Here is a 24196-nt window from a genome sequence, read left to right as displayed (position 1 = left end):
GCCAAACTGAGGGCCTATTCTCATCCCCAGCCCCCAGGGGAATACCTGGGAGTAAGCTCATTTGAACACAGTGGGGCTTATTTCTTAGTAAACAGAGGGTGGAACTGGAAGTCATTGCGTTAAAGGCTTCATGGTCAAGGCAGATTTTAAGAAGGGGTTTAAAGGAAGCATCTGGTCAGTGGTCCCAGCAGCGTATGGTGAAGGAGAATGGACGGCGTCCTTTTCCTCCTAATGTACTATTGTTCAACAAGAAGTTTTCAAAGCAGTTTACGAAGCAAAGGAATTAGGAGACGGTTGTGCACCTCAAAGAGAGACACCAGTAAAGAGCTGCTGGAAAAGATAGGATGCTGGGATGGGCCAAATTAGAACAGTTGCTCCTCCCTTTGCGATATCTAAGAAAGCCACTGCTTTCCAAGTTGCCCCTTTATTAACATTATTATTAACAGTATTTATATACCGCTTTTCAACTAAAAGTTCACAAAGCGGTTTACATAGAAAAATCAAATAACTAAATGGCTCCCTGTCCCAAAAGGGCTCACAATCTAAAAAGATGCCAAGGAATACCAGCAGACAGCCACTAGAACAGACACTGCTGGGGTGAGGTGGGCCAGTTACTCTCCCCCTGCTAAATAAAAGGAGCACCCACTTGAAAAGTGCCCCTTACCCAATTAGCAGGGGTTAATTCTCCCAGATAGCAGATTAAATCTCAACAACTGTTGCTGTAGGTTTCTTTGGTTTCCATCAGGGCCACTTGAAGAAGAAGAGCTTGTGGAGGAGGCTGTCACGGGCAGTAAACGTGCTTCTGGAATAGGTGAAGGGGATACCGATTCTGGTGGGTGAGTAGAACTTTCTGCCATCCGCTGTGCTTGGCTTGAGTACAAAAACGGGCAGAGTACCAAACAGCCTTGCGGTCAGAGGCCATGCAAAAGCAGTCAAAAGCAGGTGACGTATTCGCTGCTCTAAGACTGTGATCCTGTGTGCGCTTTCATGGGGAACATTCTCTTTCACACACAGTGGGACCTGCGTCTAAATAAGCATCCATAGGATTACGGTGTAAGAAATCTTACTTACCATGATGAGGTGCAGAACTTCCTCCATCTCCACCTCTTGGAAAGCTGAGCCCACTGCCTCAAAACACGAAGCCAGCAGTTCCCTTACCGTGAGTCGTAGCTCCCGGGGGAGCCACAGAAAACAGCCAGGGGAGCCACGGAATCCTTGTGCAAAACCTCCCACCCTATACAAGTGTAGGATTGTAGCTCTGATGGGGAGCCGAAGCCCAGTAGGTCAAGGGAGTCGTGAGCCAAAAAAATTTGGGAATCCTTGCACTAAGCTCATCAGAAGTGTAGCAGTTGGGGTGCTGGGATTAGAAAGCAGAGACCTGGATTCGAGGTCCTGCTTAGCCTTGAAGCTTAGTGGGTGATCTTCAGTCAGTTCACAGCCTTTCAGTCTGACGTACCTCGCTGGCTATTGTGAAGATAGGAGTAGAGTAGGGGTGTCCAAAGTTTTTGGCAGGAGGGCCATATTGTCTCTCTGACACGGTGTCGGGGGCCGGGGGGGGGAAAAAAGAATTAATTTACATTTAAAATTTGAATAAATTTACATAAGTTTACATAAATAAATATATTAAAGATGAACTTATAGGAATGAATGAGGGTCTTGCAATAGCTCAAGGCCTATAAAAGGCCTTGCACGATGCATGGGCAGCCTTTGCTGCTGCTGCTGCATCACAGATGTGAAACAGCAAGCAGTGGAGGGAGCCCTCATCCCACAGCTCACGCAAGAGGTCAAACAGTCGCCCTCACACTGTGAGCAGTTGCATCGGGCCAGTGCAGGCTTCAACAAATTTCCGGAGGGCCAGAGGCTCATTGGAGACTGAGGGCTCCCTGAGGGCCACATTGAGAGGTCTTGAGGGCTACAAGTGGCCCTAGGGCCGGGGTTTGGGCATCCCTGGAGTAGAGGATAAGAAACATTTACACTGCCCTGAGCTTCTTGGAAGGAAAATGGGATTGAAATGTAACTGCTGTAAAAATAAGTTTGTGGTTACAGAAGTCTGTTCCGAAATATCTTTGATTTTGCATTTCTTCATGCGTACGTGAAAACGCAAGTCTTTTTTTTCCCTCTTTCTTTCTCTTCCCTCACCCCAAAAGGGAGTCCAACATGGAGTTAAACATGATGTCCAGTACTGGAAGAGTCATGAGCTACGAGGACCGAGTCCGCATCCTCAACTTACGAAGAAATCTGAACCAGCTTGATAACCTAGGCAAAGATAAGGAGGCACTTTTTCAAAAAACCAGGTCTGTTTTTAGCTTTATATTTACACACTCCACGAAAGTTGCTAGCCTGCATTGTGATGTAGTAGCCTGCATTTCATTCGGGGGGGGGGGGAGAATAATCAGCTTTTCCAGTTGGCTAAAATGTTCATGCTTGGTTACCTGGAAGTCGCTATAGGCGACTGGTTGTTTACTGGCTTGTCATTCTGGTGCTTTTCCAAAAATTGATGCTTTTTCTAAATTCATCACATTGCACATGGGGGCAAAAAATCAAAATGTCATATATAGGCTAATGGGTTCTGAGCTGTCTGTGACAGATTAGGACAGAGATCTTGGGCTGAAAGATCAATGAAGCGTTGACCTGGGGTGTGGCGGCAGTGAAGAAGGCTAATGCCATGCTTGGGATCTTGGGAAAAGGTATTGAGAACGAAGCAGCTAATATTGTAATGCCATTGTACAAATTGATTGTAAGGCCACACCTGGAGTATTGTGTCCAGTTCTGGTCGCCACATCTCAAAAAAGATATAGCGGAAATGGAAAAGGTGCAGAAGAGAGCAATCAGAATGTTTACTGGGCTGGGGCAAGTCCCTTATGAGGAAAGGCTACAGCATCTTCAGCCTAGATAAAAGGCGCCTAAGGGCGGACATAGTTGAGATGCACAAAATCATGCAGGGGATGGATAGAGCGGATAGAGGGATGTTCTTTTCCATCTCACACAACACCAGAATCAGGAGACATCAACTAAAATTGAGTGGAGGGAGAGTTGGAACAAACTAAAGGAAATATTTGTTGACCCAGCATGGAATTAGTCTGTGGAACTCCTTGCTACAGGATGTGGTGATGGCATCTTGCCTGGATGCCTTTAAAAGAGAACTGGACAAATTTCTGGAGGAAAAGTCCATCACAGGTTACAAGACATGATGTGTATGTGCAAGCTCCTGATTTTAGAATTAGGCTGTCTCTGAATACCAGCTGCAAGGAAATGGCCCCAGGATGCAGGTCTCTTGTGGTTTTGTGTGCTTCCTGAGGCATCTGGTGGGCCACTGTGAGATCCAGGAAGCTGGACTAGATGGACCTTTGGCCTGATCCAGTGGGGCTCTTCTTATGTTCTTACATGTTCTTATTGCAGAGTTCTCTTTTGACATTCTCCTGAGATCTCCAAACGGACTGAACTCCTTTAATGTTAAAAAAAAAAAAAAAGTAAAAGGAGCGGGTCTAAGATTTGCAATGTGAAAATTGAGTGATTGTGTGTACTCCTTTCCAGGGAGGAACTGAATGCTTGTCGCTCACGGATTGAAGTGTTGGTGACTCAGCAACAGAATGTGGAGAAGGAGATGGAGAGAGAAGAGGAGGCTGGGAATACGTGGGTAGCAAATCCTGCTTGTCAGAGATTGCAGCCAGTACTAGTATTTATTATGATTTAACAATATCAGGTGAATTTTGTCACTCTTTTCTAGCCTCTCGCTGGTGCTGGAGATGGTTGATAACGCTGCCCACCACTTATTAAATTCTCCTTGTGGAGTGATGCTTAATGAGTCTGCCATTCACAGCACTGAAACAGCAAAACAAAAACACAGTTATCTCTCAGAGGACTGTAGCAGGTGGCAAGAAGTCATTAACCTTTCCTTGCTTGCTGGAGAGCAAGACAAACCACTTTAACTTCTATGTGGCTGATACCATCTCTGTGTGCACCTGCTCGCTGTTAGTCCCCTGGGGCTGGCTGCTCAGAGCTGGGTGTGTAACAACTTTGGAAATGCACGATCTCCACATCTTCGTCGGTGTTTAAGGTTTGGGTAGGGCAGTTATAACACAGGTAAGAGCAGGTGTTCTATACTCTTTGTAGTTGGGCACTGCTGGGGAAGGAAGAAAAGATCAAAGATGGTTTGATCTGGTCCTTCAAAGCAACTGGAGGAGTAGTGGGGAGTTGTACAGAGGCTTGTTTGTTACAATGCCGCTGTCAAGCTGAGGATCTCATCTTGTTATCACAGGTGGAGGAGACTTTTAGTTTTTTAAAGCAGGCTGGGGGGCACACGTAAAAGTTTGTGGAAGCCCTTTGAGATTCCAGATTAAGAGGTGGAATGAGAGCAAGCAAAGGGTTCCCCTAGACAGAGAATAGTGTAAATACATTATATGTTGAACTGAATTTCAGTTGGTTATTTGTGTGTGTGTTTGTGTATTCGAGGATAAAAGCAGAATAGGAGAAACTGTGTGCAAGAATGAGACAGAGCTCATGCATTTATTTATAGAGTGCCTTCTGTGTATGTTGCAGTTTACCTGGAGTGAAGAGATAGTTCTCGGCCTTGAAGGGCTTACAGTCAGGATATTGACATGAGGGAAATAGGGGAAGGTGACAGAAATGGAGATGGGGTCAGCACGAGGAGGTCTTATTTATGCAACCTTCAGCTTGGAGTAGGGAGCAGAGGCTAAGGCTGCAGTCTGGTGCACACTTACCTGGGAGGAAGGCCCACTGAGCTCAGTGGGGCTTTTTTTCTGCATAGATAAGCATAGAATTGTGCTGCTGCCAAATTGAAAAAAGGCAGGATTTGAAGGTAGTAGGTGAGTAAGCCTCCCACAAGGCTTCCAGGGGGCAGTTCCAGGTGTGAGGGGCAACAAGGGACAGGGGCACTGGAGGAGACCTTTGGTTGTTTGAGGACAGAGGTGTTAGAGCAGCAAAGGTCATGGACAGAAGTGGGATAGGAGATCTGAGATGCACGGAGAAGAAAGCTGTGAAGGTAAGGAAAGGAGCTTGTGCTGGATCCGGGAACCAGTAGCATGGCTGGGAACGGTGGCGCTCTAAACACCGCAGGCGCCTCAATGCGCCAGATAAGCGGCCCCTCCCACTTGCTATCAGAGGCATTACTGCCCAGATTGGCTCCGACATAGAGTGGGAGGGGCCTGCTTACATGGCTCCTTGCAGCACCTGCAGTACTTACTGCACTGCCATCCCTTGGCTGTGGAACAAACCGGAAGTTGCTCCATTATCATTCTTCATTGGGAAGGGAAGGTCAGGACATCTGTGTAAGGCTGGGACCATCAAAGGACAGTGAGAAATCGGGCCCGATTGTGCCGTACCCAGGGTACTCACTCCTTGAGAGCCGGAGCCGTTCTGAGCATGTGCAAGGATTTAAAAAAAAAGAAAAAAAGCTTGATAAACTCAGAGGCACCATTTCAAAGATCAATAACAAGCATTTCATTTTTTACACATCACTGCAGCAACTGTTACCCTGCACATGCCTGATCTCGTCTGATCTCGCAAGCTAAGCAGGGTCAGGCCTGGTTATTACTTGGATGGGAGACCGCCTGGGAATACCAGGTGCTGTAGGCTTAAAACATAGTCTTTCGAGACTGAAGGTTGCCAACCATTCTATCACTGCGATTCCACCAGGCTGTTACAGAGAAGAGGGCGAAGTGTCACTCTGCGTTGCTCCCAGAGCTTTGCTCATGGGGCCAATTAAAATGCGAGGGTAATAAGGTTGCCGTGTCTTTAATGACTCTGCAAGCAGAGCAGAGGGAAAAATAACACGAAATTGTAGCGTGCTTTGAGCGACGGGCTCTGACCAATTTAGCAAATAAAAATGTGTCTTGTTTTAAAATGCTATTTTGATTGGATATTTAAATAGTAAAATCCATTAGTGATTGATTTAGATACTTATGTTTATTATAACATTATTATTATTATAGTAAACATAACAAATACAAAAAATTAACTCGGGTATTGAAAGAATTATTTTACTTAAATGAAATTTGTTTCTGACCTCAGATAGAAAAGTACAAATGGAAGGCACTTATTCTGGCTGCCCCCTTCTGCTGGCGCCATTTAAGCAGCTTGTGGTTCAAGGGCATTTTGGCTGGTCTTGTTCTTCTGCAGGCCAAACCAACTTGTCCCGTCCAGTGTTGGCTCCAGCATGGGGCAAAGGACCTGCGAGGGTCCCCTTCAGTGATGCATTCTCTATGCTTTGGCAAGCGCATCTGTGCTGTCCCCCACAGTGCCTGGGAAGTGGGCAGTGAATGGGAGGTTGTTGCCAGTGGTGTTATAGTTACAGGGAGCAGCACAAAGAGGGTCTTGCTTCAGCTCCTGCCACTTGCCTCCTACTGCTTCCTCGTAAGCCACTCCGCAGGTATGTGGCTGGATGGTGGGGAGCAATGGAAGCAGGTTAAAATGACACTGGGGGAAGTGGATGATCCCTACTGCTCCCTTGCAGTTGCCCAGTAAGCATCACCTTTACCAGGCACCCGTAGAGACCTTCCACTTTGGCTGAACACAGGTGTGGATCCTCGCCACCAGGTCTCACCTGTGGAGCCATCTCTGATCCCATCCATAAGGTCAGCTAAGGTGGTTGCCTCAGCCAATGGACCGGCAGCACGCCCACTGTCCATCTCTTACCCTCCCAGCCACTGCTGCTGTTCCTCCTCCCACCCCTTGGATTTAGAAAGGAAGAGTGAAAAAGACCAGGAGAGGAAGTGGGGAGGAGAAGAGAGTGGTGGGCTAGAGTGTCCCTGAAATAGAAATGTTCTAGCTTACTGCGGTCCTCCATATTTCCTGTTTGTGCCATTCCCTTCTTCCTTTTCAAATCCAGGAAGCTGGAGGAGGAGGAGTGAGGTCAGCTGGTGCATTACCATGCAACTTGGTATGCTGCCTGAAGTGGGGGAGGGGTCATCCTTGTAACAAAGTGCAGATGGACACTTCCAGTCTCCTCCCCTTGTGTCGAATGGCGGACAGATGATAGGGGGAGCATGGGAGACCTAGGCTCACCGCATCGCTTTCTTTCCATTTCAAACTGGCTTGTTGCCGCGTCTGCACAGGGTCTATGCTTAGTTCTTGCTTTCTGATCTTTGCAATAACTATTCAGAAACCTGTTGCCGTGTTCGGGATACTGACCCGCGACTGCACATTTCATTCCCACCCCAATGAAGGTGGCAGCTCCCTGTTGCCTCCCAAGTTGTTGATGCGTTGACGGAAAACCAATTTGCAATTTGTTCTCTTTCTCCCTCTCTTGTTCTCTGCAAAGTGTACGAATCTAACACCACGCTAGCGCCCCGGTTTGTGATGTGGGTGGCAATTTGCTGTGCTTCCCTGCCCCCACCATACCACCGTTTGTTTCGACTTAAAACTCTCAGCTGTTTGTCTGCTGGGTGATCTGCTGCATTTGGGGGGGGGGGGGGTGGAGCTTTGCAGCTGCTGTAGAGTCTCCAGGCTGTTAATCACCAGCAGTGGCTTCAGCTTTAGGGGGAGCCCTGACACCCCATGGCATAGTCCCCACCCATGGTTGGAAAATAGATGCACAGGCCAGCTACTCCCTTATGGTGCCCGGGGACTGGACAGCAGGCAGATGTGAGTCCTTCGTACTGTTGCCCACAGCCATAGCGGCAAAGAGGGTTCTTGTTGGTTCCTGGTTAGTTTTTCCATCTAGGCACTCACTGGAGAGGCTTATTGGGAAGCAGCTATTTCTCCTCCTCTTCCCACTCTCTGGATTGGAAATGAAGAGGAGTATGAAGCAGAAGAGGACGTGTGGGGGGAGAGAATGGTGGGCTAGAGCGCCGACGCTTGTCCTCTTCCTCTTCCTCTCTTTTTAAATTCAGGAAGTTCAGGAGGAAGGAGCAGTGGAGTCAAGTGGATGAAGGTGGGCGGTGGCCGCTCCCTAGCTTGGTAAAGAAAGATTGGGAGAGTAGTGGGCTAGAACGTTGGAGATGTCCCAACTCACTGCTGTCCTCCATGCTTCCTCTTCCATCTCCTTTTCTTTTATTATTTGTTTGTTTGTTTATTTATTGATTTGATTTTGTAATCCGCCTTTCTCCCGGGAGGGCACCCGAGGCGGCTAACAGCATTAAAAAATCATAAAATACATAAAAACAATAAAATAGATTTAAAAAAAAACAACTTTTCCAGTTCAGGGAATGAGAGGAGCAGCAGCAGAGGTGTGTGATGATCTCCCCCTGCTAATCCAGTGCCTGACCTGAGGCTAGCACCTCAGTTGGCCTCATGGATGGGCCGTCTCTGCTTTCAGCAGCCCAGTGCAGGTTGCGGCCGTCCCTATTTGGAGGAGAAAATGTGCAAGTCTTCTTCACATGGGATCCCTCCTCCATCTGACCCGACCCTTTGGATTTTTTTTTTTAAAGAGTTATCTTTTGTCATATCCTTTTCCCCACCGATTGCAGGTCACTTCAGAATAGGAGGGAGCGTCTGCTTTCATTTTGGTGATTGTCAACCAGCCGGCGCAGAGGTTTTAAAAGAGACTGCCGGGAGAATGGACGCTTTAGAGACATAATTGAAAAGCATTCCATTAATATAAACCGGCAAAGTTCCGAAAATCTAAGCCGTGTCCTCGAGACACCACAATTGTTTCTTTTCCATGTACAAGCATTTAACGTTCATTATTTCCCATTTTCTTCTCCTTCCCCCCCCCTTAAAAAAAAATGCCACAGTGCAGCTGTTTTCCGCCTCCGGTCCATGCATAGACGGCTGTGTGCTGAACTGAGAAATGAGAAGGACCTGGAGTCAAACATTGATATGATGCTCAACGAAAACATGTAAGTTACATCTCGAGAAAGAGACAATGGAAGGATTGATGGCACGGCTTTTCTATTAATGCACCTATGCAGTTTAGCCCAGAGTCCAGAACACCTACTTAACACATTTTTGGCTTTTAAAACTGGTGTGTGTGGGGGAATTAATCAGGGAGCCTACAAAAGTGTTAGCGTCTAACACTTGATACGCGGGAGATGTGAAAGACGCCTCCTCCCTCCCGTTTAGGGATTGTGCTGTGAAAGCACTTTCTATCTCTTTCCACCTTTTTTTGGGGGGGGGGGGGCAAAATTGTCTGAGATACCTAGAAATTTTTCACTCTGTGAATAAATACTTCCCACATGTCAGGGATGGGAGGTGTCGCCTTGGTTGTACTGAATCAGGCCACTGATCCGATGGGTTCAGGGTTGCAAACCCTGTCTGGCAGCGGCTTTCTGGGAGATACTGCCAGGGATTGAACATGGGATCTTGTGTGTGTGAGGGGGATGTTCTGCTACGTAACTGGTTAAGAGGCGCTTTTTCAAGTGGGTGCTCCTCTTTTATTTAGCAGGGGAAGAGTAACTGGCCCACCTCCCCCCAGCAGTGTCTTTTCTAGTGGCTGTCTGCTGGTGTTGCATCTTTTTAGATTGTGAGCCCTTTTGGGAGCCATTAGATATTTGATTTTCTCTGTAACCGCTTTGTGAACTTTTTGTTGAAAAGCGGTATATAAATACTGTTGTTGTTGTTGTTGTTGTTCTTTCTCTCTACCCCCATGAAGCCAGCTGGAAGGAGGACTGGACTTTTTCAGAGGGGCATTGATGAAATTGCAGCTCAGAAATACAAGTTGAGGGTTACAGGGATATTTATTTATTTTTATACTGTCCGTCCTTCAAGTTGTTCAGGGGGGTATACATAGTTCCTTCCCTCCTTTAGTCCTTGTGACAGTTCTGTGAGATAGGTGAGTCTGAGAGATAGTGACTGGCCTGTCAACCAGGAAGCTTCAGGGTTGAGTGGGGATTTGAGCCTGAATCTTTCAGGTCCAACTCCTGAACCATCACACCATGCTGGCAAGGTTGCAAGAGATGCAGGCATGAGGACCTCTGTTTCTGGGTATAGAGAGATCTCTGGAAACTCTGTCTCTGTTTCCCAGAGATCTCTGGGAAAGCTGTCCACGCTATGGCAAAGAGATTTGTCCCACATCCATCCCAAAGCAAAGGACAGCTGGTTAGATTGGAGGATGGGGATAGGCTTTTATTAAAAATAAAATAAAAAAACATTGGAAGAGAACCTTGAGTAACCCCCCCTTCCATTCTGGTGGAGGTTCTTGTTGTCTGAGTTTCTGCTGAACCTCTTCTGGCAGCTTGTTTCTGTTCCCTTGAAAAAGGGAGGGTTTGCCATCAGAATAAGAACTGCAACAGGACAAAGTGCTAAAGCTCCCCCACCCAATTCTGTGATGCCAACTCAGTTTTGCCCCTCCTTCAAGCTATTTCCTGAAATCCAAATGCAGAAAGATAATTCAGGCATTTAGGGTCACGCTGTGTGAACCCTAAAACTTTATTTCCCCTCTTTTCCACTCTCCCCCACTTTGCATCTTATGATCTCTCAATCCAGAATGAAACTTCGCAATATAAATGACAGATTTCCAAAGGATGGTTTGGCTTGGAGTGTGAGATGGCGTGCGAGATGAGATTAACTTAAGTAAGATGTACCTACGTGCAAAGAGATGGCTGCTGTCCTCCGCTGCCCCCGTGCAACAAACCACTTTGGAAATGAAACTTCTGTATGAGCTGAATGGCCGGGTGGACTAAATGGAGTCACTGCTAGAATCAAAGATGTTTATAGCAGGAAATGAGAGCTTAGCGCAGGGGTCATCTATTAGTTTATTCTTAACCCTTAGAGAGGACCATTTTAACTCTTAAGCCAAGCCCACCAGATGTTGGTCTAACCTACTTTCCTCCAAACTTTTCACAATCTTTCAAGGGGTCCCTCTGCGGATGATGTGGGAAAAGGAATGGAAACTCTTGTGGTTTTTTTCCCCCAACAAGAGAAAGGCTTGTTGGAAGGGGATGCTGTGGTGTGATGGGGAGGGCACTGCAGTGGTGCACAGTACTTAGCATGAGAATAATTTTAAATGTAGTGCTATGACTATTTGGGATGCTTTCTACAGTGACTTAGAGCAAGAAGAGAAAAATTGAGCTCAGAAGCTTATGATCTGCCTTTTCATGGTACGAAAAGGGGATGGGGGAGAAGAATAAGTAGATGGGCAGTTCTCTGCCATGTTTCTTCCTTGCTTCTCCTTATGCTTGGAACACACACACACACACCCATGCCTCTGCGATTTCACATTTCCTCACATCCCTACTCAGTACCCATGTTTTTCCATGGATCTTTTGGCTGCATCTCACCAGCTATACTGTAACGAAACCTGAGTAACTGTACATGACAAATTATCACATCTTCTTTCCCCACATCCGCTCTGCATCTACCCCTCCCCTCCCTGTTTTAATTTATTTCAATGTGGTCCTAGACCAGACCACTCACAGAACGACACATCACACACAACGAATGCAGAAACCTAAAACTTAAAGATACTAAAACAAATAAACTGCTAATTTGCTGAAAAAGAGAAGATTACTAAAAATTACTGAAGAACTTTATCCGTGCATAGAATTTCTTGCCAGATTTTGCAAGCGGCCACAAGGAAATAATAGTAGTCCAAGAGACACCGCCCATCAGGAACTCTTTAGAGGTGTCTAAGAGCCCAATCCTATCCAACTTTCCAATGCTGGTGCAGTTGCAATGTGGCCTCGAGGAAAGGGAATTGGATAGGATTTGGCCCTAAGTCAGAAAGGCAGGGAAGCCTTCCAGCTCTGGGGAAAAATAAACCTTGGTCAAATTGCATCATAAAATGGGCAATATAATAATATCTGTTCAATATTATTAGTGGTCCAATATTGGTCCAATAATGACCAATATATCTGGTCATTCGGTGGTCTCTACCTCCAGTTTCTGCACAGGGAAACCCTCTCATTCATAGGCTTGTTTTTATAATGCCCATCTGTCACAGCTGAGGGTAATCTTGCCATCGAGCTGGAGCGAATGCCCTCCTGTGCCCTGGTGCCCCAACACAGAAAGGTAAGCAGCCAGGGCAACAGCGTATCTAGAGCTCTCGGCTGCCAGGAAATTTGGTGTTTGTTTAATATCCTCCTGCCTTTCGATGTCAAGCAAACTCTCTCTTATAGCTGCTGCCTTTGTTGGTCTGTTCCCATTCCCAGTATGGTCCAAGGGAAGAAGACTGTTCACAGTAGCTTATCAAGCACTGCCTTTATCCATGAGAACTGAAACTTATCCCAAAGGATTAGAGAGGCTAAATCCCGTGAAGTGTGGTTCAGCTTAAGCCAAGTATTGACGGAGGCAATAGTGACCCTGGTCTCAACTTTTACTAGGCCAGGCACAAGCTTGTGTTAGACATGCATCTAAGCACCTGGGAAGTTGATCTTCAGCTTGCCCAACTTCAACAACCTCCCCAACAACAGCCTCCCCAAATTCAAAAGTGGGGAGGTTATTTTTGTGGGCCACTCTATGAAGCTGCTTCTTATCGAGTCACATCCTTGATTTCTGTAGTTCAGAACAGTCAGCACTGACTGGCAGCATCACACTCTAGGGTCTCAAAGAGAGGTCCTTCCCAGCCCCACCTGGAGATACTGCCAGGGATCAAACCTGCATGCAAAGGTGGCCTCTGCCACTGCATCACTTTAATTTTTACATCAGTCAACCCTCAGGGTACCTGAAGCTCCTCCTGCGGGGAAGAAGAATTTCCATCAACTGCCAGAGACCACTCTTCCCCCTCCCCCCAATACAGATCTCTCTTACAACTGTACCTCTGTGAGCATTTTAATTGTACCTTGGGGGTGGTAGGGAAACGGCAGAGCAGATCTTGGCAGTCCTGAAATTGGCCTGCCCCTGACCTGTTCTAAATTGGTCCTGGACTACGTAGGGCTTCCAAGTTCAGCAGAAGAGCCCCAGCTGCATTCATGGGATTCATCTGGTGGATTGTGGCAAGCGTGCCGAAAACAGCTTTCTGTGTTTGTTAGCCGAGGAAAAAAAGCGATTGCCCAAATTAGCTTTGCTTTCGCAGTATTGATACACTGTGTTTTGTTTTGTTGGCATTCCGGGAACATGTTTAGCAGTGACGTGCGGGTTTTTGTTCAGCTTTGCATTTTCATTGGAGGCCATGGCTGGTTCTTCAGAAACGGGCACGACCACCGATGTTCTCATAAACAAACAGGCAGATGAACTGGTCAAAGGTGGTTCCTGGTCCTCGTTAACAATGGTTCTCTCCATCTGTCCCTCCCCTTCCTGGTCCCCTTTGCCAGGCTAGACATGTGGAAGATTGAAATTGAGCAAGGCAATTTTGCGGTCCTCCGCAAGGAGATCACGCAGGACGAGGAAGAGCTGGAGGCCCAGTGCGAAAAGCAGGCAGCAGTTCGGCTCCAGAAGAAGAAGAGGAGGAGCCTACAGTTAGACTGGAAGTGGCTGACCTCGGAGAGGTAAGGACTGCGCCACACTGTTGTGATGGGGACCAAACTAGACTTGAGGCAGCATCTTTGGGCTTTGGTTTTTGAGGAAGCAGCTGCAGGTGTCGGGATGATTTGCCCGTTCTTTGCAATGCCAACTTTGCCATGCAAAGGCTGGAAGCCATTTGACCACATTTCAGGAAGAACACCCTGTAAACCAAGGGCAGGAATTATGCAGTTGGCCTCAGTATCTGCGGGGGTTCTGGAGGGGGTGTCTTCTGGTTGTACCTGGAGGTTTCTAAGGCATGCAGAGGATGTCTGGGAGGTCTTCTGAGTCCCCTCCAGCTGGGCTTGTAATCCACACTGGGTCAAATATGCGGATCACAACCCTGTGGATGAGAAGGGGCCACTGTATATATTTCTGAGTGTGTAAAGCTGTGTAGTTAAGGATTATTGTTCCCATATTGCAGATAGAAGGACTGAGGCTAAGGGGGAGTGGCTTGCTCAACCTAGTGAGCTAACAGCAGAGGCGAGATTCACACGGCGCAAGTCCTGATTCACAGCTCAGGCTACGACCCTTTATGTAGTTACTGAGAGTAAGTCCTATTGAGTTCAGTGGGACTCGCATCTAAGTAGACTTGCTTAGAACGGTGCTGTCAGTCTCTTAGTGACTAAGCTGTGTTGCTATGTGCTGCTTCTGAGATATAGGTGCTGTGGGATGAGGGGAAAAAAGAGGTCAGTCTTTTCTTACCTGGTGCTACAGCTGTGATCCAAATAGCTCCCACCCTATCAGTGGCATTGCTAGGAGGGTGCGGGCCACACAGGGTGATGTGCACGGGGGGGGTGACACCACTACTGGCCAAAAAATTTTAAATCTTGCTATTTTCAGGTAATACCATCATGTTACATATCAATCAATGTGTAATTTCCTGCAGAATGCAATGAAGCAAATCATGTTGAAATACCTCTATTCTATCAAAAGTTGCAGCCGAAAAAACCAGCAGGGGCTTGGCAATGGTACATCAGCACTCCCACCACCCGGGGCATAGGAGGCGGTCCATCTTGGGGTTGGTGTGCTGGCCTCTTGCACTGGGTGACACAAACCCTAGTGATGCCACTGCACCCTGTAGCTGCTGTTAGCCAGGAAGGGGAAGTTCACTTGCATTCTGAAGGTCCTTCTGCAAGGCTGTGTTTTCTTATCTGTGTTTTGCTTCTCTGTGCAGAAAAATCCTGGAAGAGAATGAGGAATATGAGGAAAAGTTGATCCGAGCTTTGGGAGAGTTCCAGAGGAACCGTAAAAGAGCGATCCAGTTTCTGAAGACAAGCCTGGCCAGGTTGTTCACTTATGGCTTCTCTTTAAAGCCATAGCAGAGCAAAGAAAATTCTCACCTGTTTGGAAATTCTTGCCCACCGACTGAAATCCTCCAGGGATTTTTTTGGCAAATCCTGGTCTGCCATCTTCCTGCCTCAAAATCTTTACAGTATGGCAGGTGGCATCTTGGCCAAGCTGCTGTGTGACAACTATATCTTTACCTTTTCCCACTTTTTAAAGATGGCTTTTTGAGGAGATCAAAGCTGTTTACATGAAATGGATGAGAATGAGCATATATAATTAATAATAATAATGCAGGTATTTCTATACCGCCTTTCTTGGTCCTCGGATTTCTCCTTAGACTTTATTCAAGGTGGTTTACATAGGCAGGCAATTTAAATCCCCGTAGGGATTTTTACAATTTGAAAGAAGGTTTCTATCTTTCAAGAAACCACAACATTCAGGTGTTTCATTCTGATCTGGTCGCACATTCTGGCCTCCATCCTCCCACGCTCAGAGCAAATGGAATAGCTCGGCTCAGCTTGTCAGCTGCTTCAAGTTTGCACGGTGCCGGTGGCCTCGAACTGGCGACCTTGTGGATGTTATCTTCAGGCAAATGGAGGCTCAACCCTCTAGACCAGACCTCCTGCCTCCTAATGCAGACCTCCGAATGCATTATCTGTAACATTAAAATCAGTAAACAATGCCAGAGTTGGGAATACCTTGCCAGTTAAAAATAAATGCTTTTAGCTTCTTTCCAAGTGTGGGAACAATGTGGTCTGCCTGGGAAAGGGAGTTCCACAACGGCGGGGCCATTACCCAAAAGGCTTGTCTCTTGTGCCCGCCAACTGGATCTCTGTCGGTGGTGGGTCAGAGACCAGCGCCTCCCGTGCGGTTCTTGGGAGAGGGGGTTTGATCATGCCTGGCTATGGACATGTGCCTGACTCGTCATCCTCTTCTTGCAACAGTGTCCGTGAGAGAGAAGAGAAGGAGAAAGAGAAGCTCCAGGAGCACACTCGGAGGAGGATGGAAACGGTGCTGTCTCTGAAGAACAACATCACGTCCAATCGGGTATTTGCTTTGTCCTGCTGTCTGTTGTTGCAGCTTCTCAAGCTTTCCAGATGAAGGAGAGTGAATAGATCCCTCTTTGCGGCAGATCTCTTCAACTTGGCAGATAAGCTTGCCACTAGGTCTGCTATAGAAATAGATGCTAGTGTGTTCAGTGTACTTTGGAAGTAAAGGATTCTGGTTAGGCTGGATTCTGACGGGCAGTGACTTTTCTGGGTTTGGAGCTGGGCTTTTTCGGTTTGCTTGCTGCCTGATTCTTTTTTTTTCAACAGGAGGTGCTTGCAAATGATCCTTTGGCATCCATGTTCTATCACTGAGCAAGGGTCCTTCTCTAAGCAGATAGTTGCTGCCCCCTTCCCAAGTGGCATGCGGGAGGTTTCAAGTCAAGGCCTTGGCATCATGAACAGCACAAGCAGAGCAGCTGAGCGAGCCCAAATAGTGCCAGTGTCTAGAGAGGATTCCCTTTCTGGCTTCCTTCCATTTTACAACTGTTTTTTTTCCTACTGTCTGCTCCCCAGAGAAAAGACAGTGATGATAGAAGCTATTTAAAATACAGGGCCAGCCTATTTATACACTGATTTTTTATACATGAATTTGACGCAACACGAATGGCCCCTGCAAATTAGAAGGAATGTACTCATCCCCGGAGAAGGGGAAAAATGCATCCCTTTAAAGTCAGTTTAAAAAACTGAGCAGTCCTTTAACAATAGCCTCCTTAATGAGAGAGAGAGAGGGCAGCTGGCTGACAATCCATCGATCCTTCTCTCCCCAGGCAACCCCTCCCTTTCCCCCTGAAAGAAAGATACTTTGCATTGGTGAAGGGAGGGGTCAAAGTGAAGCATTTCTAATCACCTTGAGAGAGACTACAACAGCAACTGTTACCCTGCACATGCCTGATCTCAGAAGCTAAGCAGGGTCAGGCCTGGTTAGTACTTGGATGAGAGACCGCTTGGGAATACCAGGTGCTGTAGGCTTATACCATAGTCTTTTGAGACTGAAGGTTGCCAACCAGAGAGAGACTGATTGTTGGATTGTCATCTTAATGACTCTATCTTAAACATCACAAAGGTCAGCAAGGCTGTTTTTAAATCACCAGAGCAAAGAAACTTTGTTTTTTAAATTGATTTGCTATAAACAAACCCAAGCAGCTCTGCTCCCAAGACCATATATCTAAGGCAGTGTGCCAGTTGCCGCTCCCTACCTAGTGATATGCCAGCCCTAGATTGGAAAAGGAGGGGGGCAGAGCAGAAGAGAAGGTATGGAAGAGAGGAGAATGGTGACACTCTAACCCACTTCTCTCTTCTCCTCCACACTTCCTCTTTCCATTCTGTCTTCCTCTTCTTTTGCCAGATTCTTTGGGGGTGGGGAAGGAGGAGCAGCAGTGGTGGTGAATGGGTGGGCAGAGGTGGGTGTCTCCTGCTAAGCTGCTGCCTTATGCTACCAGCTCAGTTGGCCTCCTGGTTGAGCTGGCTCCCTGTGTTTGTCCCTCCCAAATAAGTTGCCGGCTCTCTATGGTTCTATCACTTCTTAAATCAGTGGTCTTTAAACATGTGATTTGTCTTTCTAAGAAAAATTTGATAAATATTGCTTAGGAGAGCCTCCGCCTTGTCCACGCCTTGCGCAGCGTCAAAGCTATGGAAGCCCAACAGCAAGATGAGCAAATAAAGGAGGCTATCAAGGCTGAAGGCCACAACGTCACCAGGGAGATGTTTATCCATAAGCAGCACATGGAAATTGAGAGACAGAAAAAGTGAGCTGTCGCTTTTCACAAAGTGTCTTTTCCTGTTTCTGTGGTTCGTTGCTGAGGTTTGAGTTTTGGGCCTCTTGTGTTTTTTTGTGGTGAAGAGATACATGTCAACGCAGAGGCACCTATCTGTCAATATCTGTTTTATATACTCCATGGCAGCGTTTCTCAAATTGTGGGTCAGGACCCACTAGGTCAGTGGTTCTCACATGTTTTAGCAAATAAACAATTGCTGCAAGTAATAACAGAAGCAGGATCTGACTGCCTCCCTGCACTGCCTTGGAAGGGAGGCAAAAGGAACCAGGGAAGGTCCCGATCAGCTGACCGGAATAATTAAGGGGGGGGGAGAGAGCAAAGAAAACAAAGTGCCTGTCTTTCCAGGCACAAACAAAAGCAAAGCACGCAGCCCACCTCCAAACCAAGAAGCACATGCTCTCTTGCGCCTGTGCCCACCGCTCTTTTGCTCCTGGGAGGAGCTTACTGCCTGGGAGGAGCTTACTGGGAGGAGCTTCCAGCCAGGGAAAGGCTGTAACAGCTTCAAAGGTGGAGCCGGCAGTCTATTTTGCCAGGCTCCCGTTTCCAAGATGGCGGCGCCCACTTCAATCGCCAGATTCCAAGATGGCGGCTCGGACCTTCTCGGGACCCACCTGACATCAGCTCGCGACCCACTTGGTGGGTTGCGACCCACAGTTTGAGAAACCCTGCACTAGGTGGTTTGTGAAACCATTTCAGATGGGTCCCCCATTCATTTCAATGTGTATTTTATTTTAAATTTAATGGACTTGATGCTACTGTGGTATGTGCTGCTCAGTGGTATTGGGAAGTTACGGATGCCGAAGAATCCTGCTGGAGGCGGGAAGTGGGTTTCTATACTTTTATACTCTACCTTGGAAAGTTTTTTTTTTTAAAAAAGGAACATTGGCAATCTGCATTTTAAATTATTATATTGACTTCCTAGTGATTTTATGGGAAGCTGTAAGGGTGCATTATTAGTCACATAGAGCCATCAGTGTGTGGGGGGCTTTACACAGCGTGAAAAAGACAGATCTCTGCCCCAAGGTGCTTACAGTCTAGTTCAGCCATTTTTAACCACTGTGCCGTGGCACACTGGTGTGCCGCGAATGGTCTACAGGTGTGCTGCGGGAGTTTTAGGGAGGATCATTTGTTAGTTAGGGCACTGGGAGATGCAAGCTCCTGCTGTCAGTGCGGTGTGCCTTGTCAATTGAAAAACTGATGGTACGCCTTGGCAATTTTAGTGCCTGGTTGGTGTGCCTTGGGGAAAAAGTTGAAAATGGCTGGTCTAGATGTTGATAAAGGAGACAATAGAGGGTAGGAAGAAGATGGAGGCAGGGGCAAACAGGGGATTGTTCAGTTCCAGATCCTTGTGTTTCATTACAGTAGGGCAGGGGTGTCCAAAGTTTTTTGCAGGAGGGCCACATCATCTCTCTGACACTGCGTCAGGGGCCAAGGAAAGAAAGAATTAATTTACATTTAAAATTTGAATAAATTTACATAAGTTTAGATAAATGAATATATTAAAGATGAACTTATATGAATGAATGAAGGTCTTGCAATAGCTCAAGGCCTATACAAGGCCTTGCACAAAGCAAGGCTGGCCTTTCCTTTGCTGCCACTACTGCATCAGAGACATGAAACAGCAAGCAGTGGAGGAAGCCCTCATCCCACAGCTCATGCAAAAAGGTCAAATAGTTGCCTTCACGCTGAGAGCAGTTGTGTCGGGCCAGTGCGGGCTGCAACAAATCTCTGGAGGGCCAGAGGCTCGTTGGAGACTGGGGGCTCCCTGAGGGCCACATTGAGAGGCTTCGAGGGCCACGTGTGGCCCCAGGGCCAGGGTTTGGGCACCCCTGCAGTAGGGGAAGAGGGCTAAGGCATTGTGCCAAATGCTTTGTGTTAAGAAGGGATTGGAAGGAACTGGGTGAGAAATTATTTCATAGGTGTTGCGAAGATAGTTCCAAGGCTAAGAGGTAACAAAGGAGATCAGAGTTTGGCATCAATTTTACACTGGATCTCTATGATCTGAACACCTCACGTAATTTAAAGTTAAAGGTTCACTCTGGCGTTTAAGCCTAGTCGTTTCCGACTCTAGGGGTGGTGCTCATCTCCGTTTCTCAGCCAAAGAGCTGCCGTTGTCCATAGACAGTTTCCGTGGTCATGTGGCTGGCATGACTAACCGCCTAAGTGAATGGAATGCCATTACCTTCCCACTGAAGTGGTACCTTTTTATCTACTCACATTTTTACATGCTTTTGAACTGCTAGGTTGGCAGGAGCTAGGACAAGCAACGGGGGCTCACCCGGCTATGCGAATTTGAACCTTGCAGTCAACAGGCTCGTTGACTCAGCAGTTTAACCCACTGAGCCATTGCTTCCAAGCAGCTGGTGCAGTGGCACTGACTGCGCTGGGATGTGGAAGGGCTATCCAAACGCTTTCATGCCCGTATATTTTCCTCTTCATAGCTGAATGCAACATGGAAAAGGGGCAGCTTAGGTCAGGGAATTGGCATGGGGCAGGGCAAGGGTTCAACCTCCATTTTGCTGCAACCCTGATTGAAATGGAGCAACCCCCTCCCCCAACAGCTCTTCTTAAGCTTTAAGGCAGGGATCTCTGGACTTTTTGACCAAAGGGCCGCATCAAATATCTGGCACAGTGTCGAGGGCTGGAAAAGAAAATATAAAATTTAAATAAATACGTTAGAGATGGAACTTAATGAATGAATGAATGAATGGGCTCAAATGCCCAGGATCTCCCCAAGCATCCATTACGGGGTACAAGCCATGAGGTGTATGCGCAACCTCCTGATTTTAGAAATGGGCTATGTCAGAAGGCCAGATGCAAGGGAGGGCACCAGGATGAGGTCTCTTGTTATCTGGTGTGCTCCCTGGGGCATTTGGTGGGCTGCTGTGAGATACAGGAAGCTGGACTAGATGGGCCTTTGGCCTGATCCAGTGGGGCTGTTCTTATGTTCTTATTATGTTCACAGCCCAAGAAATAAGGCGCACACTTAAATGGACCCCCATTCCCCCACCTCACAAGCACAACTCTGGTTATGTTTGGTCAACTGGCCGGAGGCTCTCAGTAGATCAGAGGCTGGCCACGGGCTGGACAGAGACTGGCCGGGGTTTGGAGACGCCTGCTTTAAGGAAAAAGAGAGGTCATTCCTACATCTGGCGTACCTGCAACATGTTTCTTTTTGTCGTATTATATAAAATGTTGAGCAGCCCTGTCATTTGTTCATGTGTGTTAGTGCTCCACGTTTGTGTGTCGTTGGTTTTAAATACAGGGAATTTGCAGAACAGCAGAAAGCCAGAAAAATTGAGATTGTTGCTCAAATTCTGAAAGAAGAAGCTAAGCTGGAGAAAGTAAGGAAGCAGGCCTGCCCGCCGAAGCCAAAACATCGGGATAAGCTGTCTGATGCCATCAGGTGGCGCAGGAGAACGTGGCACTACATCGAGAAGGCATGTGATGGTTCTGCACCACCTGTTGACCAGGTGAGAATCGGCAGGCTAGCTTTTAAGAACAGGTCAGTTCAATCATGTTTGTATCCTGGCTTGAAATGCCTGCAGTTCCTTCCTCCTCTTAACTGTTCCGAAGCTGTTCAATCAGCAGGGCTTCTGGCCTGAGGATAACTAATTGATGGAATTGGGTGCTACACGTGGTTGTGGTAACCAGGGGGCACTTAAAAGTAGAGGGGAACTGGTTAACAGGGGACAGTGAAACTGCTTAGGATGAGATTTAGGATGGGCAAAAGGAAGATTTCCAGTGCATGGTTCATCTGTGGATTTCACTGCCACAATATATCCTGATGGCTACTAGCTTAGGTGACTTTAAAAAAGGGATTGGACAGATGTAGGGAGGAGAAGTTAGGCTACTAGTTGGGGCTGCTATCACTGGCTACTTGTGATGGCAGCATGCTATCTCCAGGTGCAGAGGTAGTGTGCAGGGGAGCAGCAACCCTTCTTGTGTCTTTCCTGACCCCTCCTGGAAGTTCCAAGGATGGAGCATGGCACCTTCTGCATGCAAAACAGGTGCTCCACCACTTGAGAGCAGTTACCGGGGAGCAAACATGAGGGAGGAATCTGCTTTTCTCTCCTGCCCTCTCTCCCAGAGGCAGCCAGTGAGCCATTCTGGGAAACAGGATGCTGGATTAGATGGGCCTGGGGTCTAACACTGCGGGGCTTTTCTTACGGGCTTATTAGCTGTGAGGGTTCGTAATGGATCCTCCATGAACAGGGGCAGTGTACCACTGAGTAGTGGATGTTGGGATAAACAACAAGGGCAGGCTATTCCTTTCTTGCTTTAATTATGGGCTTCCAAACAACATATATGCTGGATGGTTACTGCGGGAAGCCAGATTCTGAACTAAATGGGTCATATTTGATCTAATCCAGTACTGTCTTTCAAAAGGAGTCCCAGAGTATCTGTCAAGCCATGCTGTTCTCCGTACACACCAGATTCCGGTTTTATACCATGTGTTTTTCCATCATATAAGCCTTCCTGCAAAGTTGGCTTTGCAAATAATTATATGGCCTTTGAATCATCAAAACCCTGTTTTATTGTTTAAGCAAAACAAAGCAGATGATTTATTGATCCCCTGGGGCTTTTTAATGGATAAAATCCCTGTTTCAAAATGGCAGGGTCTTTAAGGGTCTTTTTTGTCTTGCTGCAGAAAACTCGGCGCACCCCTTCGCCCTGCTCCTCGCTCGATGCAAAAGGGAGAAGTTTGGACGTTTCCCCATCTAAGGCATCTCAGTGGGTGGCCCCTGAAAGCGAGGACGAGGAGAAAGATGGACATGAGACTTTAGCTCAGCCAGAGTTCGTGGGCATTTGGGATCAAGAGTACAACGTATCTGAGGTTAGAACTTCCCTCGTTCTTGACTTCAGTTTGCTGATTCTGAGCTTAATTTGACCAGAACATAACAAACCTTCCTGTTTTGTGGGCACCTCTTGTTGGGTGGAAACCAGAGCACCAGCCTCTCAGAGAGAAACAGTGACAACTCAGCGCTAACCAGCTTTCCAGCACTCATGTAGCCGTGCTAACAGGGTGCAGGCTGCATTCCGTGGTGGGGACAGTCACAGAGGTACAGTCAAGGTCACATTTTTTTCCCTTACTTTGGGGCTGCATTTTGAGGCTGCGTCTGTGCTGGAAAGTGGGTTAGGACTGGGCTGCGAATCTGAAAGTTGGGAACTGGGGAGAGCGGCTTGGCACTGACATTTGGAAAAAGGCTGAATGGAATAAGTCTGACACCCCGATCCTATGTTGGCATCCTTCAGTCTCAGAAGACTATGGTGTCACGCTCTGAATGGTGGTTCTGGAACAGAGTGTCCTCTCCAGTGTGCGAAGCCTGGGTAAAGTAGGTATGGAGGATAGGCTGTTACCCTTGCAGCAAATCCCCCCTCTCCACGTCGCTGAAATGGTCCAATGGAAAGGCAGAGGCCAATACGGTTGGTTCCAGCGGCGTCACAGGAGTTGCAAGAGCATGACTGTGTTCAGCCATGAACTGCCTCAGGGACTCCGGCTCCGGATTTTGCCTCGAGGTTGACTCCTGAAGCCTTTTCCATAACTGGATGTAGCCACAAGGCAGTGGAGGTTTGGGATCAGAGTTTTCCTTCTCTCAGATGAGCTGCCTTCCCAAGCTGACGAGTCCCATCTACCCAGTGGCTGTTTAGTCGCCACTTACGACAAGTACAGCCAAACTGAGGGCCTATTCTTATCCCCAGCCCCCAGGGGAAAGTTCCACATCATAATCCACATCACCACCCCGATCCATATCATAATGAATCATGGGAAGTTCTTTGCACACTGCTATGTCGATGTTAATTATTATGCGTAAACTACGGGGAGTAAAACTCTGGTTCATGTGCATATCACCTACTCATAGATCTCCACTTCTGCTTTCCCCTGCAACATGAGGCAGAGCCCATTGCTCTGTTGGCCCCTCCAAGCCCCAGCTTGATAAGAAACAAAATGCAGTGCGGTGAATCTTGTGCGGATGATATTCCTCTGACTTTGGGCCCAATCCTGTTTAACCTTGCATCACCAATGCAGCCATGCCAACAGGGCATGCATCCTGAAGAGAGGTCATGGAGGCTTCCTCAAGGTAAGGGAATGTTTGTTCTTTTGCATTGTTGCTGCTCTGGTGCTGGAAAGTTGGAAGGGATTAGGTTCTTATTTAGTGAGGGGTTCTCTTCCTCACTCTGTTCCCTTCCCCCCCCCTGCTACTCCTGCTTGGAGGAAAGTCTCCCAAAACTCTTGTTGGAAAGATGATTAGTTCAGAAGAGCTGAAGCTCAGCACTGCTCTCAAAGCATTTTGCTCTCATAACCAGAGGAAAAATTATCTGATGTAGCCTGGAGATTTGCGAAGACAGATATCACTTCATGTTTGCTGGCGCCTTTTGACTGTGACAGTGGAACATGACATTCTGTTGAGTTGGTGCTGAGGAGAAGTTCATGTGGAAAAACCAAGAAGCAAACTCCTTTTTCGCCCAATACTAGAGACGGCGAAATGGTCCTTTCTGTATTTCAACCCTGCCGCTGCGTTTAAAGGCTTGGATCGCAAATACTCGTAAATAATGTACGTTTTCAAAGTGGAAACTGCTGTCTCCTTCCCTAGCCAGGACTCTTTTGTGTTGTGCCCTCCCAGGTTGTGTGTGACCTGGGGAAGCCGCTGTGAGCCAAACAAGGTGTGATGTGAGAGCTGTGTGAACATGATTTATTGCATTAAAAAATAAACTTACAGTGCAGGGACATCTTGGAATTAGACT

At 47.3% G+C, this 24196-nt stretch overlaps 1 protein-coding gene and 1 pseudogene across 1 annotated transcript in view; both read left to right on the top strand.

Annotated features, from left to right (window-relative positions):
• The window catches only part of CFAP74 (cilia and flagella associated protein 74), a 123123-nt gene that overhangs the window by 33635 nt on the left and 65292 nt on the right, over positions 1 to 24196 (top strand). The window contains 10 exon segments of the mRNA XM_066637397.1: positions 746 to 836; positions 2148 to 2294; positions 3535 to 3633; positions 8694 to 8798; positions 13149 to 13322; positions 14513 to 14623; positions 15570 to 15672; positions 17262 to 17419; positions 20715 to 20913; positions 22101 to 22286. Coding sequence (XP_066493494.1) covers positions 746 to 836; positions 2148 to 2294; positions 3535 to 3633; positions 8694 to 8798; positions 13149 to 13322; positions 14513 to 14623; positions 15570 to 15672; positions 17262 to 17419; positions 20715 to 20913; positions 22101 to 22286 — 1373 coding nt within the window.
• On the top strand, positions 5476 to 5595 carry LOC136660942 (5S ribosomal RNA; annotated as a pseudogene).

This window comes from Tiliqua scincoides, chromosome 9 (genome assembly GCF_035046505.1).
Source record: "Tiliqua scincoides isolate rTilSci1 chromosome 9, rTilSci1.hap2, whole genome shotgun sequence".
In the NCBI taxonomy this organism is placed as follows: Eukaryota; Metazoa; Chordata; class Lepidosauria; order Squamata; family Scincidae; genus Tiliqua; species Tiliqua scincoides.
Note: the sequence above shows the minus strand (reverse complement) of the source record. Positions and strands in the feature narration are given on the sequence as shown.